Genomic DNA, 15530 nt, shown 5'->3' on the forward strand with positions numbered 1-15530 from the left:
TATATAAATCGCAGCCAGCAGACTAACAGACACCGAAAATATGCAAATTTCGGATTTCGGATTTCGCATTTCAGATAGAAAAATAAAACTCGAACGTATATATAGCAATATTATTTGATATGATATGCACATACGGCCAAATGAGCAATACGTGCCAATGTGCGTTGTCATTCGCGCGATTCTCATTGTGCGGCTAACAAAAGTTGTTGCCGTTGTGTTTGCAGTCTAATAACATGCCGCCGTGCTGTCTGTGCGACACATTTACCAACCAACAACAAAAGTTGGTGAGTGGGTACCATAAAAGTTAGAATAGAAGCGAGTGTGTATAAAAAATCATATTTCTGGCCAGTAGTAGCAGCTCTAAATACCTGACAAACTTAGCGGGGAACTGCTAATTCTTACAGGATTATCAAGATTTAAACTCCCAAGAATGTGGAACAATGACCATGCAAAGCAGCTAAGATAATAAATTTTGAAAGAGCGGGGTTGAAAAGAACAGATATGATGTTAATACTGCTTAAGTCAAACAGCTACAGCAAACTGAAGGTGCTGCTTACAGCAGAGTTCAAGAAAATAGTGCTCTTTACAAGCAAAAAATATAATTTAATTTTACAGAAATAAACTATTTTGTCCTCTTATTTATCATTAATTTTTTCTCTGCTCACAAATTTTCTTTTATTACCACAAAAAAAAAATTATTGATGATAATTTTGAACACAACTGTGAATACACGAACACACAAAAATAAAAACCATCATAAAGCTGAGTTCCCCTTACAGAACCGAGATAATCGTTTCGAGCATTTAACAACGCATTTGTATGGGGTAAAAAAAAACAAAAACGAAAATCAACCCGAGAACGGCATACAATCCACTAAAATTTCACTTCATTTATCACGAAATCCATCATCAGCCAAACGGCCAGCAGCAGTTAGCAAAGGAGCTGGAAAGCCACAGAGATGAAGGAGAGCCAAGTTACTTGCATTTATTTGATTTTGATTAATCGTCAACGAAATTAAGCGGAATTTGTGGCCGAGGCGGTAGTTGTTCCCCGATGGAGTTTCGTTTTGGGCCGGCAGGAAGCTGCATTTACATATGTGCGAGTACGTGTATCTGGCAGATACATATCATTTCACTTGCCCAGCCCCACAGCGAATTCCATGCCAATGTTTTGACAAACAGCAGCAGCTGCCGCCTACTCAGCATTCAGCATATCCGCATCTTCCCGCTGCACAGCGCAAATGCAGTGTATAACTCGGATGGATGGATGGATGGATGGTCGGATGGGCTGGAGGTCCGGACGACCGGAGGACGGACGGATGGATTCGCCTCGCCTCGATCGTCATTTTCACGCGCCCTGTGAGCGGCACACACATGTGTGCTCCACACGCTGGCGACAGATCGCATCGGCTGATCCAGAAAACAGGATATGCGCACGCTGCACTCGAAGAACTGCAGCAGAACAGCAAAAAGAGGCAGCATATCTCAATTGAATGGTGCCACATTTGATTTAGAATTAATGGAATAATCTGTAGTTAATCACGAGGCGACAGCTCGAGAGGAAGTGCTGCCTGTGAATAACAATGTAACAACTCAAGTTCAATCTAAAACATTTAAGTAAATTGCTTATTTGTATTTATAATGCATATAACCAAGATACAAGGTCTTATTAACTTATGCAATTTTCTCGGAACGAATCTCAGAGTTCGCGCCGCGCTCTTCTCATGTAATTCCCTCAATAAAGAAAGTACAGCCGTATATCGTATGCCATTGTACTCTAACGTTTAGCTGGGTTAAGTAAATCAGGTTTTATTTGAATTCCCTGCCATTTGCGATTCTGAGAATAATTCGTTAATCTTTCATCTGATAAGCGCATCGCAATGGGCAACCTTTCATTGTGTGAATATTGTATTCAAAATGAAGATCATGAGTCGCCGTTCAAGTCAATGCCAGAGTAATCGCTGATTTAAAACGAATCCACGTAGCCCAGAGATATGGCCATATTAGTATGACGCCTTACTTTTTTCCGTCCGAAGACGCGACGGATGTCTAGTCGGTGTTTTTCTGCTGATCGCTCAGAACGCATCGCTCGGAAGGCCCGACAAATCAATGACCCCCTTCTTTGCGTGCGCTTTTCGGCCAGGTTGGCAATTAAACTTAATTTAAATAAATACAATTTCGCTGAGGAAGTGTGCGAAAAGTGCTGGTCGCAGCATAAAAATATATAAAAAAAAAGATATATGTTCGACGATGTAGTTTATGGTTGATATGCTTTGAAAAACCTTTTAGTTATGCGCTGAGGCGACTAAAAACGCTAGGAAAACGCACTCGAAATGCAGCCCCACACGCTCGTCGTAAAAAGAAACGTGCGCTTACGTACTTGAAGTCTATACTATTTATTTTGTTTTTGTGTTGCTTTGCGCTTATTATTATTATTATAACTATTTTTGTTTGTTTACGCGAACGAAAAGGCGGCGGGCGACAAAATTGATAAGATTAGCCCGGGAACTCGGGAACGACCAAACCTATTCCATAAACACAGCGGCCTGTCGGTCATATACCTGGGAATTAGTATTTACTGCCCCCCAAAAACGCACACTTCTACGCTCTTATCAGCATACGTCGCTCCACATCAGCTATCGCCACAATTTGTTGGCTAGGTGATTCCACGAAAAAACATTTAGAGTACTTCCCAACGCAATAGTTGCGCCGTGCCATATAGCTTCATGACAGGTCTGCACTTGGCATGATCGAAGTGGTAGTGCAACCGAAACTGGGTCTCTGACCATCGGAGCTTACTATTTCAATCAAACGCCGACTCTTTCCTTCATCGATTTTTCGGGGAAAACAACTCGATTGCGAGATTTTCCCATTTCGGTCGTGGGTGTGCCCTGGTCTCTTTGTCTTTCCAACTGCTACAATGCCCACATCAAAAGGTGTTTTTCGTATTTGCTGCGCTTTCCAGGGATTTTATCTGTTGTCTGTTGTTTGGCATTTGCTGCGATTTGTCATGGGCACAACCGACTGACCAGGAGGAACAGGAACGACCAAGTGGACGGGAGCCACCCGTGGCGAATTTATTATTAAGACTCAGGCTCAGGCACAGGAATCCCAGGCTGCACAAAGCAAATCAAATGCATAATCGCGGAGATCTGCACCTGGACGAATGCACAGACGATTGGCAGGCGTTCATAAGTCCAACAAAAACCTAAATAAACTATTGTTTATACTCACAAATAACTAAATACTACTAGTCATATATGATTACATTCCAGTACTGTAATCAAGAGCGGTTCTAGTTGTAAAAATTGAATTAATATTGATTATAGGTTGAACTATATTGATTTCAAGGCTATGTTCCATATCTCCATTTGCCAAAAAGAGTAAAACTTATAGTATTTAATAGTTAAATAAACATTCATGGTTAATTATAAAGTAATAATACTAAAATATTCAACTGCACGGTAATTACTTATTGCTTAATAGCAATCTGGATATTCATGTTTTGTGCACAAAGTCATATAAAATATATGGTGAGCTAATTTATAAATATTTTAATAAATACTTAAGTGCGGCTGAGTGCTTTAAATTGCTTCCATTTATGGCTTAGAAGTCTGACAAAATCCAAAGCTATTAACTAACTAAGCTATCCAAGATTTGAATATTATCAGCGTGATTAAAAGATACGTTGCTCTAAGAGGATGAAAAGGGATTATATCAATGTGTATCCACCACGCGCGGTCGTTAAATTCATTTGCCTGTCTAAGCCCAAATCAAATGCTCAGATGCATATCAAAATAATCTAAGCAAATGAAATGACAACAAAGTTGGGCACACACACAAAAAGGCATAAAATATGTGCGTACAACACCCCAGAAAAAAGGAGTTGGAGAAAGGGGCACCCATAAAATTGACAGCTGATCTTTTTCTCTCTCCCTTTTTTTCGATTTTTTTCTTTTTTTTTTTTGGTTTTTGGGTATCCACAATTTCAGCAAGGGGTGCCCGGATTGTTGCTCTTCGTATTATTTGTTCGTTTTTCCATCTTTCAGATCGACTCCGTTCTACCTGCTCAGGGTCATAAAAAATTAAGAAAAACATGCACAACTCGCAAGAAAGAGAAGCGGAGGAGAAACGTCGCATATTTTAAGCCGATGGAATCGGAATCTCCTTGGGCTGGTCAGGAGTCCCCAGATCCCAGACACACTTGGCATAGAACCGCAGTCGTCGAACAACAAAACGCAATTAGAAAACGAATTTCAATTGAATTCGTTGAGGGGTGAGGAGGTTAGGGGAAGGAAAGAGCATAGGGATACCAACAGGATATGCTCACAGATTTGTAATATGAGCGCTGAATACTTATGAGACCATGATCATGCCGATGATAATGGCACTACTATTTAGATGGCCATGTCCGCCGATCCACTGGCCGATAAGCGACAACTGTGAGCAGCGTGAAAGCTTGGGGAAATCTCGATAAATATCGCAACCAAGACCATAAATGCTCAAATAGCCAATTCCCTGGTTAAATGGCACTAAAGGAAACCAATCGAATTGTAAATACTCATCTTTTACGAGTAAATAATTAATTAAATACAACTTCGATGGGTAAAAACTGGTAAGATCACCCGTTTTATTTATAATTTCAACTAAACTGGTATTTTTTACAGCTCAAAAAAACATGATAAGGCACATTTCTGGTTTGCTATTTATTTAATAGTATCTTAAAGCCCTTTTTCGTATGGTTTTTTTATAGCTACTTAATTTGGCATTACACCTTTACAAAAATATAGCCTTAAAAAGTATGCACTACAAAAAACTGGTGCCATTTAAAGTTTATTATGATTATACAATTATCATGTCTAAAAATACTTTCATTATCACAAAGAAAATAGCGCGCACACTTTTTATCAGCCTGCTGCTTTTATCTATCAGAAATACTTATCATTGTCGTCCTAACAAGATGTGACAATAAATATTTAAAAAAAAATGTTATATATCTTATCAAAATTATAATGTTTTTGACTTTTCCGGTGTATATGGAAAGATTAAAGTATTGAGAAGCAAGATTGTCATTGTGATATTTGTACTATAATTTCGAAATATTTCCAAAGAAACAAAGTTCAACTAACTAAGAATAGTTTATCCTTAATCTTTCCACCATGAAAAAGCCATTCAAATGGCAATTGAAGTTTTTCAAACTAATATGCCCCAATAGAATGCCGGACAATTGTTTTTCCCCCTGGTTTCAAGGTGCACGAGAGAGTAAAAAAAAAGCAAAGAAATGTTATATTAATATTTACCATGAGCCTTCTTCTTTCTGGATTTCGGCGCCATGTCTGATGGCTACAACAACAGGAGCAACAACAACGACGTGGGCCAAAGGCTGATGATTTTTATACGGCGGCGGCCACTGCAGTGCAACTCAGTTGTTGTTGCCCCAACCGATCGTTCTTGGTTGTTTTTGTTGGCCTTCCTCTATGGAGAGGGTATCGGGATCCCGGGTGTTTTGGGGCCAGTTTCCCCTTCGTTATCCCCTCGTTGCCACGTTTATTTTTTCCGGACTATGCAGCAAAACAATAAACGCGAGGCAGCAGCAGCAGCGGCAACAAAAGCAAAACAAAAGCACCAGGAGAACTGGATTCGTTGTATCTCGTCGAGTCTTCGTCGCGTTGTTATGGAGTCGCCGTCGCAGTCGAAGTTGGAGCTGGAGCTGGAGTTGGGGTTGGGACTCCACTTGGGTTTGTTTATAGGCAGGCGGCGGCGGTCAAGCCGACGACACCATGGAGCCCGCGAAGAAGAAGAAGAAGAAGAGCAGGAAGATGAGCGAAATTATGGGTTTCGCCAAAAACTTGATCCTGCTGCTGGTGGTGGTGGTGGCGATGTTGCTCTGGTGCCTCTTTGCCTGCTCTTTGCCGATTTTGCTTTTGCTTGGTGTGAGCGCGTGACCACGTTGATTATAATTATATACGAAAGGTGGCAATACAAATCAGGTGAAACTCAATCCGCAGTTGAGGCATATCCTGTATGTTTCTGCTTGTAATATCCCCTGTGTTTACACTATTTTGTTTATTCGCACTGGCACTTGTTTAAGCATAGAAATATATGTGCAATTTTCTACTTAAATCATTAACTATAGATTGCCATTGATGCACTTTTATTATTCGTTTTTCATTAGTTAACTATATTTCAGCTTAGGCACACAGGTTTTTGGTTGAAACACGAAAATATTTCACGCGTAAACAAAATCGACGATTCTTTGGATTGTATCTGAAAATGTGGTTTATTTTTCCAATCCGGTGGATACGTCACGACTCGCGAAGAACGTATCGACGAATGTGCAACAGTTGGAAACGCCGCTGCTGGTAGACCCGAAAAAGAGAGCAAAGAGAGTGCGCTGCTCTCGCAAAGAGAGAGAGAGAGAGAGAGAGTAGTAAGGAAAAACATGAGAGCGTGGCGGAAAACGCGAGAAAACGCTAGCAGGCGTTTAAAATCGCGCAACTCACACACTTGCTGGCGTTTAAAAACGCGCGTGAGGTAGAGATACTCTCTCTTCTTGGCTCTCTCACTTTGCATTTGTTCTTGTTTTGCCAGAGCTCTCACTTGAAATTCAAGTTTTTTTCTCACAAAGGTGTATGCGTGTGTATCTTGATCTTTGCGTTAGCATCGCAGTGCTGTAGTTGTTGTTGTTGTTCGTGCTCGTATTTCTTTAGCTGCTTATTATAACTGACATATCTAGATGGGGCATACGTACGTATGTACGTACATATGGTGGGGAGATATCGGGAGAATCGGAATGGCCTGGCCTGCATAATTGCAGGGCCCTTTTGCATGCACACTACGTGCAGGAATAATAACAGTTTTGGTCGATTTTGTAAGCGAGCAAACGTGTGATTAGCAGCAACACCATTGCCAACTAATAGAACTCCGCCTCCTGTTCTCCCGAGCGCATCCACAAGATAGTATCCCACCGCCACCGCCAATCGCATCCCCAAGATATCGGTTTTACAGGCTCTGCGCGGACGGCCTCATTAGGCGCACAGTAGTCGTTGCTAATTATGGCCTAGACTCTGAGGTTTCCCATTCTTCTACCTGTGGAAATCAGAAGCGCGTAGCACTTCGGGTTTGTTCAGGTAACTCCTGGCATTAAAAACGCATTTGAACCAGCGGACGACCTCTGTAATCCGCGCATAACTTGCTCATTTCGTCACAAATAATAACTAAAAATAAAATATACATGAATAACATCTTATTGCTATGCTATGAATTTTAGATATAGGAAGAGTATAAAAGTATATTTAGTTTAGTTTCTTTTCAATATAAATTGCATCTTTTTTTATACAATTCCAAATTTTTCTTCGTGCATTTCCACTTGAGTTCCAGTGGTGATCTTTCATTTATTATCACGCCCGCGGCCATAATTCATTTCGATCTGGTTCGGGGTCTGCTCTGCTTTTGTCTATTCAAAATCTCTGGATTATGCCCCCAGCTCCAGTTCCAGCTGCAGCTCCCTAAATGCCCGGATTGCGGATGCTGCTGCTGCTGGTGCCTCCGAGGTGTGATTTCTCAAGTGTAGGAGTCATGCGGTTCACAGCCAGACGCTGAGAAGTTGCACCAGAGGCAGAGAATCGAAAAGAAGGCGAAGCGAACCAGGAGGTACAGAGAAGGGACTTGGATGCAAGCGGCCAGAGGGCAACTGTTCGTGTACCCCTTACGAGGAGAGGAGCCAAGAAATAAAGTTGGATCTGGGGATGCCGTCAATTGAGTGTAATGGAAAGCCACATACCATTTATATTTAACTCGTCAGGGGAATTAAAAGAACTTAATATACCATTCGTAATCTTATCATTTCTTTTTAAATGGGGTTCGTTCTTTAAGCAAATTTAATATTGTTTTGTTTTTATCATTTCTTTTAAGTTTAAGTATTAATAATATAACGTATTGTTTCATGAAGCTGATTGAACCGAAGGAATTGCATTGATCGTTTTCCCAAATTTATGATCATTTAGGCCACATATTAATGTGCCGGCTATAAATTTAATTATTTTTTTAGAATGAACCTATGTAAAAAGCAAGTTATTATCTTTTCACTGGTCCGCTACGCTTGAGAAATTGACAGTTTTGCAGTTAAGTGGAATGTGCAGAAGGCATGACTTGTGGACAGCAATTGATTAGATGCGGAATTCTGAAAGTATCTCTAGCGCGAAATTTGCGAACGATCCGTGCAAATTCTCGCAATAGGAGAACGCGAGTATTTGCTGCATTGTCCAATTAGCACCTGTGCTAAAAAAAACCTTTCGATTTGTTCGTTCCATTAACACTGCACTGTGCTCTCGGAGTTGTTTGCTCTTTCGCTCGAGTGGAAATGCGGGGGCTAAAGGTTGATTCTAGCCATACATACATATTTCCTTTGAAATCCAGACAATAGAAAATCCATGTTGGATTTTCGAGTATTTCGTGTGAAAAACGCTGGAGGGCGGGGAAACACTATTCCATCCATACAATAAACACAAAACGGGGCCGACACTCCCAGGGAAAAGGCCAGACAAGCTGGCGGGCCGAATGTATCTGTATCTGTAACGAATCCGACTGTATCTCTGGAAATATTGTTAGAACCGAGCATTAGAAACATAAAGCTGCAGAGAGGTGAACCCCGGGTCACTGCAACATGGCCAACAGATGTGCGCAACAGGCTCCCAATCAACGAAATCACCAGAAATCAGACAAAAGACGAAGGTCTCGGGAAAGGTCCAAGATGTCACTTGGAGTGTGGCTGGGCCCTAAATCAAAGTCAGGCAATGCTACCCGATTGTTCTTCGCCTTTCTTTCCTTTTCCTCCGCCAGTCTTTTGGTCGGTAGCACTGTCCAGCATCTCATGGATACTAGTCTGTGTATCTGTATCTCTGCAGCATGGAAATTTTCGTATTGTACCAGAAATTTGTGTCAACGTGGGCGACACTTTATTGTGTGCCCGTGTGTTGCTGGGTGTGTATAAAAATAAACCAAAGACATTTCATGTTGTCAGCAACATGTGGAAAAATGCTTGGAATTCGTTCCGTTCTTGCATACTTTTGCAATGAATTAAAATCTGATAGATACACACATGAAAGCCCGAAAAGCAGATCACCCTGGCAGCTCTTCATTAACACCACTAAATCTACTCTTCGTCAAAAACTGAAGTGCAATTAACCAGGCACCAACTCATATTCGATTCTATCTCAGGCTCCCTTTCGTTCTGCTGCACTTCACGGTCACAAGGTAAGGTGTTAAAGTTTTACGGAATTTCAACAACGATAAATTATAATTACACGGCGGTGCTGGGCATAAATTTACCCATACAATCGCGGGGTTATGACGCACACAGATACTCCTCTCTGCCGCATTGCGAGTTCAGCCGCGTCAAATATAATTTTTTTTTTCCCCCATTAACACCTTTCGAGGATGACTGCATCCGATCGCCTCTTTTAATAAATTTCCAAACAGAACTTATTGCCATAGGAAGGAAGGTCTTCCACAGATGGAACCCAACCGAAGTCTAACGAGAATCGTATGCCACATTTGGCGAGCGTCTTTCACCGTCCTCGATAGTATAGTGGTTAGTATCCCCGCCTGTCACGCGGGAGACCGGGGTTCAATTCCCCGTCGGGGAGATGCGAGAGCTTTTTTTTTCACAATATTTTTTCCATTTTAAGTCAAACCAGAAACAAAATTTTTACACATCTCCCCGACGGGGAATTGAACCCCGGTCCCCCGCATGAGAAGCGGGATTTGATTCCCTGCCACCCGCTTAACATGCAGGGATACTACCCACTATACTATCGAGGATGTTGAACTAAGTTCTCCAAATTGAAAATATGAATTTGCTGTTGATCTATACATCCGGCTGTTATGATCATGTTATAATTAAAAACATTTATAAGATATGATATGATATGATGATATAAGATATCTATTCTATGCTGATTTATGACACTCTTTTTTTTAACGCTTTTATAAAGATGGTGGACTCACCATTTTCCATGGCCTTGCTTTTCTCGTTGTCGGCATCCTCATAGCCCTCTAATCCTGGTCCAGATCCCATTTCCATGCCACTCAAAGCGGCGGCGGCCATAGCTTCAACGTCTGGCTGAACATTCGCACTGAATTCACCTACGGGGCAAACAGAAAAACGGGCAATACGAAATATAAGTAAATTGAAAAACTGTGTAACTAATTTGTAAACAAAAAAAGGGAGAGCGGGTGGGAGTCTTGGCACTTGAGTTGCTCTTCTGTGGCGCCAGGCAAATGTCAATTAATAATTTAACAACAACAATTGCGCGTTTGTCGGGCGCCTGAAATACGAGATCTTAATTGAAAATAGAAACACCGAGGGGCGATGAAGAGGAAAAGGGGAGTCGCACCAACGGAGAATGGGCAACTTCAACTCTCTTCCTTCTGAAAGCGGATGAGCGTGGGCCAAGTAGACAGCTAAACGTGTGTCATAAACTTGGTCAAAAGGCCGCAGAATTTAGTGCCTCTCCGCAGACGGCTGCGTTCAGAACCAGTTGCCAGCCAAGTTGTCAGAGAGGCATCTTTAAGATACTGTTTGACAGCTCGCCGAGATTACGTCTAGTTCTGTCGTCTGCACGCCACAGACTTGGAGGATGACGTTCCTCGACGCCTCAAAGCCCACGCAATAAGCGCGACTTGAAGACCAAGAAATCCCCCCTTATGAGCTACATAGGTGCAAAAACCCCACTGTGCAACTTTCATTGCAAATCAGCGGAAGCGATTCAGACGCAATCTCAGCGGAAGGGGTTAGGCCTCCTCCAGGGGTTTCTGTGTGCTACACTACCCATGTTTCCCCACACTCATTTCGCCAAAATTAATGAGCAAACTTCATACGTAATTTGATAAACAGAAAAAGTGGTTGGCGCTCTTTGGGGGCTTATCAAAACATTAGTTATTATTTATGATGCGTCTCATTTCGAGAGCTGGTATAATATATGTGTGCCACTCGACGGGCAATTGAAATCTCGTACGCGTGTTGGGTGGGCGAGGAAAGTCGCGATTCCATTCCGAATCTGTCAAAACGCGATACAATGAATTATGCGAGTGCAGGTCCGATAAAAAGATGCCATTCATGGAAAATCGGCGGAAAATGCGGAGAGCGAGCAGAGGATTAATTACGACCATAGAAAGTCGTAAATTAATGGAACTCAATAAAACTTTAGCGTAACATGAGTGGTGTAAATTCTGTATTAATAAAAAAGGTAAGTGATATCGATAGGGGGTTTACGATATTTGTTAGTTTCGCAACACTTAAGAAGCAATATGACATTTGCTAGTTCAAAGTTAGTTAGTAGTTAGTTAGTAGTTTCAAAGTTCTTTTTAGTTTCGAATATTTCCCAGTGCAACCCCACACACCAAACCGAAGCATTGATAAAGCCCATGTCTGTGGCTATCGACTATCGCTAATTGATTGAGTGCCTTGCACTTGTCGACTCGAAACCAGCAGACCAAACGACGTAATTCCCCCGACGCGTCTAATATTTTCGCCACTTTGGTGTTGGTTTGTGTTGTGCCTTACAATCTTTGGCAGTTACATAAGCCATCTATCAAAGATTGCAAATTGCTGGGTGGAAAACTCGCGGCTCTTGTGTTCGACACATTTCCAAGAATTCAAAAGGAAAACAAAACACAAACGTGACAATCCATGTGGGTGCAGCCAAAGAACATCGAGCAGGGGAACTGATTTCGTATGGGCCGAACATGGCGACAATAAGCAAACCCCAGGCACAAATTGGAGCACGTGCAAATTGGCTATCAATCAATATGCATACGGGTAGGACAATGTACTGCGATGATATAGTTCGCATCGCTTCAAAAGATTCGCAATTACGTAGAAATAAAAGCAAATGCCGACTGCATGGCAAACAAATTGAATGGCTGCCAGCCAAATGGCAAAAAAGTTAGGCCTCTATGACACTACGTCTAAAACAGAGGAGGCTGTTCTAAAGTAAATTCAAACACTCCCATATAGTAACATATTTAATTACATAACATGAAGAAAATCAATAGACAGGATCACCAGTTGAAGGATGAGGTAAAGATGCCAGCCAGCAGGAACACCATGAGCAGTCAGGAGCGCACGCAGAACATCAATGGAGGATGAATTGACCTTGTGCGAGGTCAAAATCCTCTAATTTCATGAAGAGTAGGAGGAGGAAGAGGCGGCCGTAAATGACAGTTTAACGGCCGCAACGGAACTAGCTGACCAATCCATCATTAAAGATGTTTTTGGAGAGGACATCCTGATGAAAGAGTGGCAGCTTGAGAACGCCGTGCATCCCACTTGCTCTACGCCAAAACTATGGTGTGCTTGGAACCGCCATCGTTTACTTCAAAGGACATGGACTCCAGTTCCTCCTCCTTGAGACCTTCCACATCACGCTGCGCCAAATCGAAAGCCATCAAAGCGAATTCTTCGCAACTCCGGTAACACAGAGGAGATCGCCGAGCTCCACCTGAGCTCCTCCAGCAACTCGACTACTCTGCTGTCCAGCGAGGACGAACTTACTCCGCGTCAGCGCCGCCAGCGCAATCTCTTCAAACAGACCGTCGGCTGTCCTAGATGTGGCCTGAAGTTCAAGGGCCACCAGCTGAAGGCGCATCAATTTCTCTGCCAGGTTCGCAAGAAGCACTAGGACGGCACCTTATACAAACCATACATTAAATAAAATTTTCACAATTTTTCACAACATACAAACTAAATTTTCTTCATGTTATTTTTTATATATGTGTTGCAAGCAAAATATATAATAAAACAACTGATTGTAAAGTCAAGGCATGCTTATGTATCCAAAATATTGTTTGTTTATGTTTATACCGACTTTTCAAGTCGGTTGGTGTCATAAGCGCATCATTCAAATGGTCAGTGAGTGGAAATCAATTGGGTGTGGTCTGGGTAACTGGGCTTTTCAGCGGTTTGCCTGCTCACTGAACTTTGTCCAGCTTCTGCTGCCTTACTACAAAATGCTTCAAGTACTGTTGCATTTACTGCAAAAATACTGCCTGAAAATCGACTTTCAAGTTGCACTTACAGTGGCCCAAAGAAAAACGCGGCCAACATTGTTGCCTGAGATAAGAAAACTTGGCTGGCGAGAGGAAAAACACACAATGAATAATGAATGGCGAATGTGCGCTAGATAAACCCACGTTGCATTTGTTGTGGGTTCGGGTTCATATTTTCATATTCATATTAAGTGACTGATTGATTGATGGCCCAGGCAACTTGGAGGTTTACTTTCAGTTTGTCGTTTCGGTAAGTCACACGTTTCTTTCCAAATCGCTTATGGTTGGGATGTCAACTTGGAGATTGATGGCAGAACTGGGAAGAAAACCCCAAGGCAATCTTAGTTACGATAGCCAACTTGGGCAATTAGCAAAGTGGGGGTGCGTTTAAAGTTATGTATAGCGAAAGTGAATCACATTTCCTACATGTAATCCAATGTTTTATAAGATGTTTTTGCATGAAGATGACTAAAAATAGTATGTGTCACACACATTAATTAGAGTAAAACTGTATATTTCGAAACATAAATATGCTATCTAGAGATTAGTGCTGCCTCCTCTAACACCCCCATTAGAAATCCCCTAGCCCAGTTGAGATTTTGGCCAGCAAAGTTGTTTTGAAACTGGGTCGTCGCCGCAGAGTGCCCGCACTCTAGTAGCAATTAAAAATTTTAAATATTCCTTCTGCTGAACAGAATTTAGCAAACTTGCATTGGGCACTCAAAAATAGATCAAAGTGAAATTTATGTTACAGATTTTGTGTTTTTTCTGGGTGGGGAAAACCAGGCGAACGGCGGATGCGAGAGTGGGACGACAGGGCCAAAAATAAATTCCCCGATGCAGCCATTTGGAGTTGGATTCTGTCCATCAACGCGCCGAGTCCATGCTAAATGAGCTGCACCCCCCGCCAGTCCGATGCAGCGGCGTGTGAACATTAGTCAAAAATGCGTAAATGAAATCAATTAAAATTACGCATAGCACACGAGACGCATTCGGAATGAATATCGCTGTGTGTTTACACATTCTGCCTACGCGCTCTGCATGGCCTAATGAAGGCACGTCCCCATACCATACCATCCTATACCACTCCGACCATACAATCCCATACAATCCGATCCCCAGGGAATTGGGAATGGGAAATGGGGAATGGTCGGTCGATCGAGGGTAAGGGTTGAACCCGAGTGCAATTGGTAATGGCCAACGCAAGAAGAAGAGCGGCGGGGCAGGGGATCACTGAGTGCCACTTCAATTTGTTTACAACAAGTTGGCCCGCTGATTGCAGCTGGGCCTCATTTCATGCACACTTGGAAAAATCAATTTTGACCATTCGGGATTTGAATTTAACGTTCGCAGCCATTTGCACCTGTTCTATATGATTGCACTTCCCTACCACTTATACAATTCCATAATTATTTCTCGCAGTGCATCATTTTCTGCTTAATCATATCGCTTCGTTTTGCTTTGCTCCTCAAACGCGCATCACACAATGCAGCTTTAATTTTCTTTGGGCCCATATCAGATCAGGCAAGACCAGAACCGATGCGATCCCATCCCAGATGAGAAATGAAAACTCATGGTATAATAGCACTGTCAATGGACCCGGTTCTTGTGGCCCCCAGGTGTTGGCTGAAAGTGGAGATCTTCACTTCAATTTGGGCATAAATGCAGCATAATGATCTCGCCGGCAAAGAATGGCCACAAATTGCTGGAATCCCATCAATTTGTCTGCAACAACACCGTCTCCTTCTCCACGAAAAACATTTCGAAAAGTTTACTTTTCCTAAATAACTTAATTCATTTAAAGTTTCTAGGATTTGCGCTAATGAAGCTGCCAAGTGATTGGTTGATTGATTCACGTATATTGAAATAAATCAAATTACCAAGATTAATGAAATGATAAAATTATATAAACCAAAAAGGCATATATTACAAAATATTTTAATTGATTTTATAATAAGGAAGCCCCTTGCTTGATCAAAATTGATCATTTATCTTAGCTTTTCAGTATCGACGCTGCAGTTAACTGGCCTCTTTTGTTATTATTTATGGCTTCATGCCGCAATGTTTGTTTGCTATTTCACCCAAATGTACAACTCGACGGCCACACAGGGCAACAGAAATCCCGCCCAGAGTTCCTAGATGCAGTCATGCATCTATGATGATTATTTATATAATCAAATGTGCACGCATGATTTTTCCAAATATTTTTCCTACTGGCCTAGACCGAAAACGCAGCACGGTCTTCAACTTTTGACTGACGTTTGATTTGTAATTGAAAAAGGCGGCCGCATAATTTCTAGCTCTTTATGTGTTCAGCTTTTCCGAATGACAGCTATTTGGGTGGTCCCACATAAATATGTATATATATATACTTTTTTTTTGCAGCCTATGACGATCGCAGAGTTTTGCGCAGTTCTCGATTTCAAAGACCTAGAGACGGCGAACGATCCGTAGACTAGCGAAAAAAAGAATTCTCCACTC

General features: G+C 41.9%; 1 protein-coding gene and 1 non-coding gene across 4 annotated transcripts in view; one reads left to right on the forward strand and one right to left on the reverse strand.

The window, feature by feature from the left end:
* LOC6613461 (bone morphogenetic protein receptor type-1B) overlaps positions 1 to 15530 on the reverse strand; it is a 50353-nt gene that overhangs the window by 11741 nt on the left and 23082 nt on the right. Inside the window, exons 1-2 of one of the 3 annotated variants that reach the window (XM_032723449.1) lie at positions 12556 to 12664; positions 10008 to 10145 (exon numbers count right to left, since the gene is read on the reverse strand). In XM_032723449.1, the coding sequence (XP_032579340.1) occupies positions 10008 to 10145; positions 12556 to 12649 (232 nt within the window). In that variant the 5' untranslated portion in view covers positions 12650 to 12664. Of the gene's footprint in view, positions 1 to 5299; positions 6334 to 10007; positions 10146 to 12555; positions 12665 to 15530 lie in introns of those variants that run through there. The other 2 variants (XM_032723443.1, XM_002037897.2) reach the window with 2 other exon arrangements.
* Positions 9575 to 9646, forward strand: Trnad-guc. The gene has a single exon. It is a non-coding gene; the product is annotated as a tRNA-Asp (tRNA).

The sequence above is a fragment of the Drosophila sechellia genome, chromosome 2L (genome assembly GCF_004382195.2).
Source record: "Drosophila sechellia strain sech25 chromosome 2L, ASM438219v1, whole genome shotgun sequence".
NCBI lineage: Eukaryota > Metazoa > Arthropoda > Insecta > Diptera > Drosophilidae > Drosophila > Drosophila sechellia.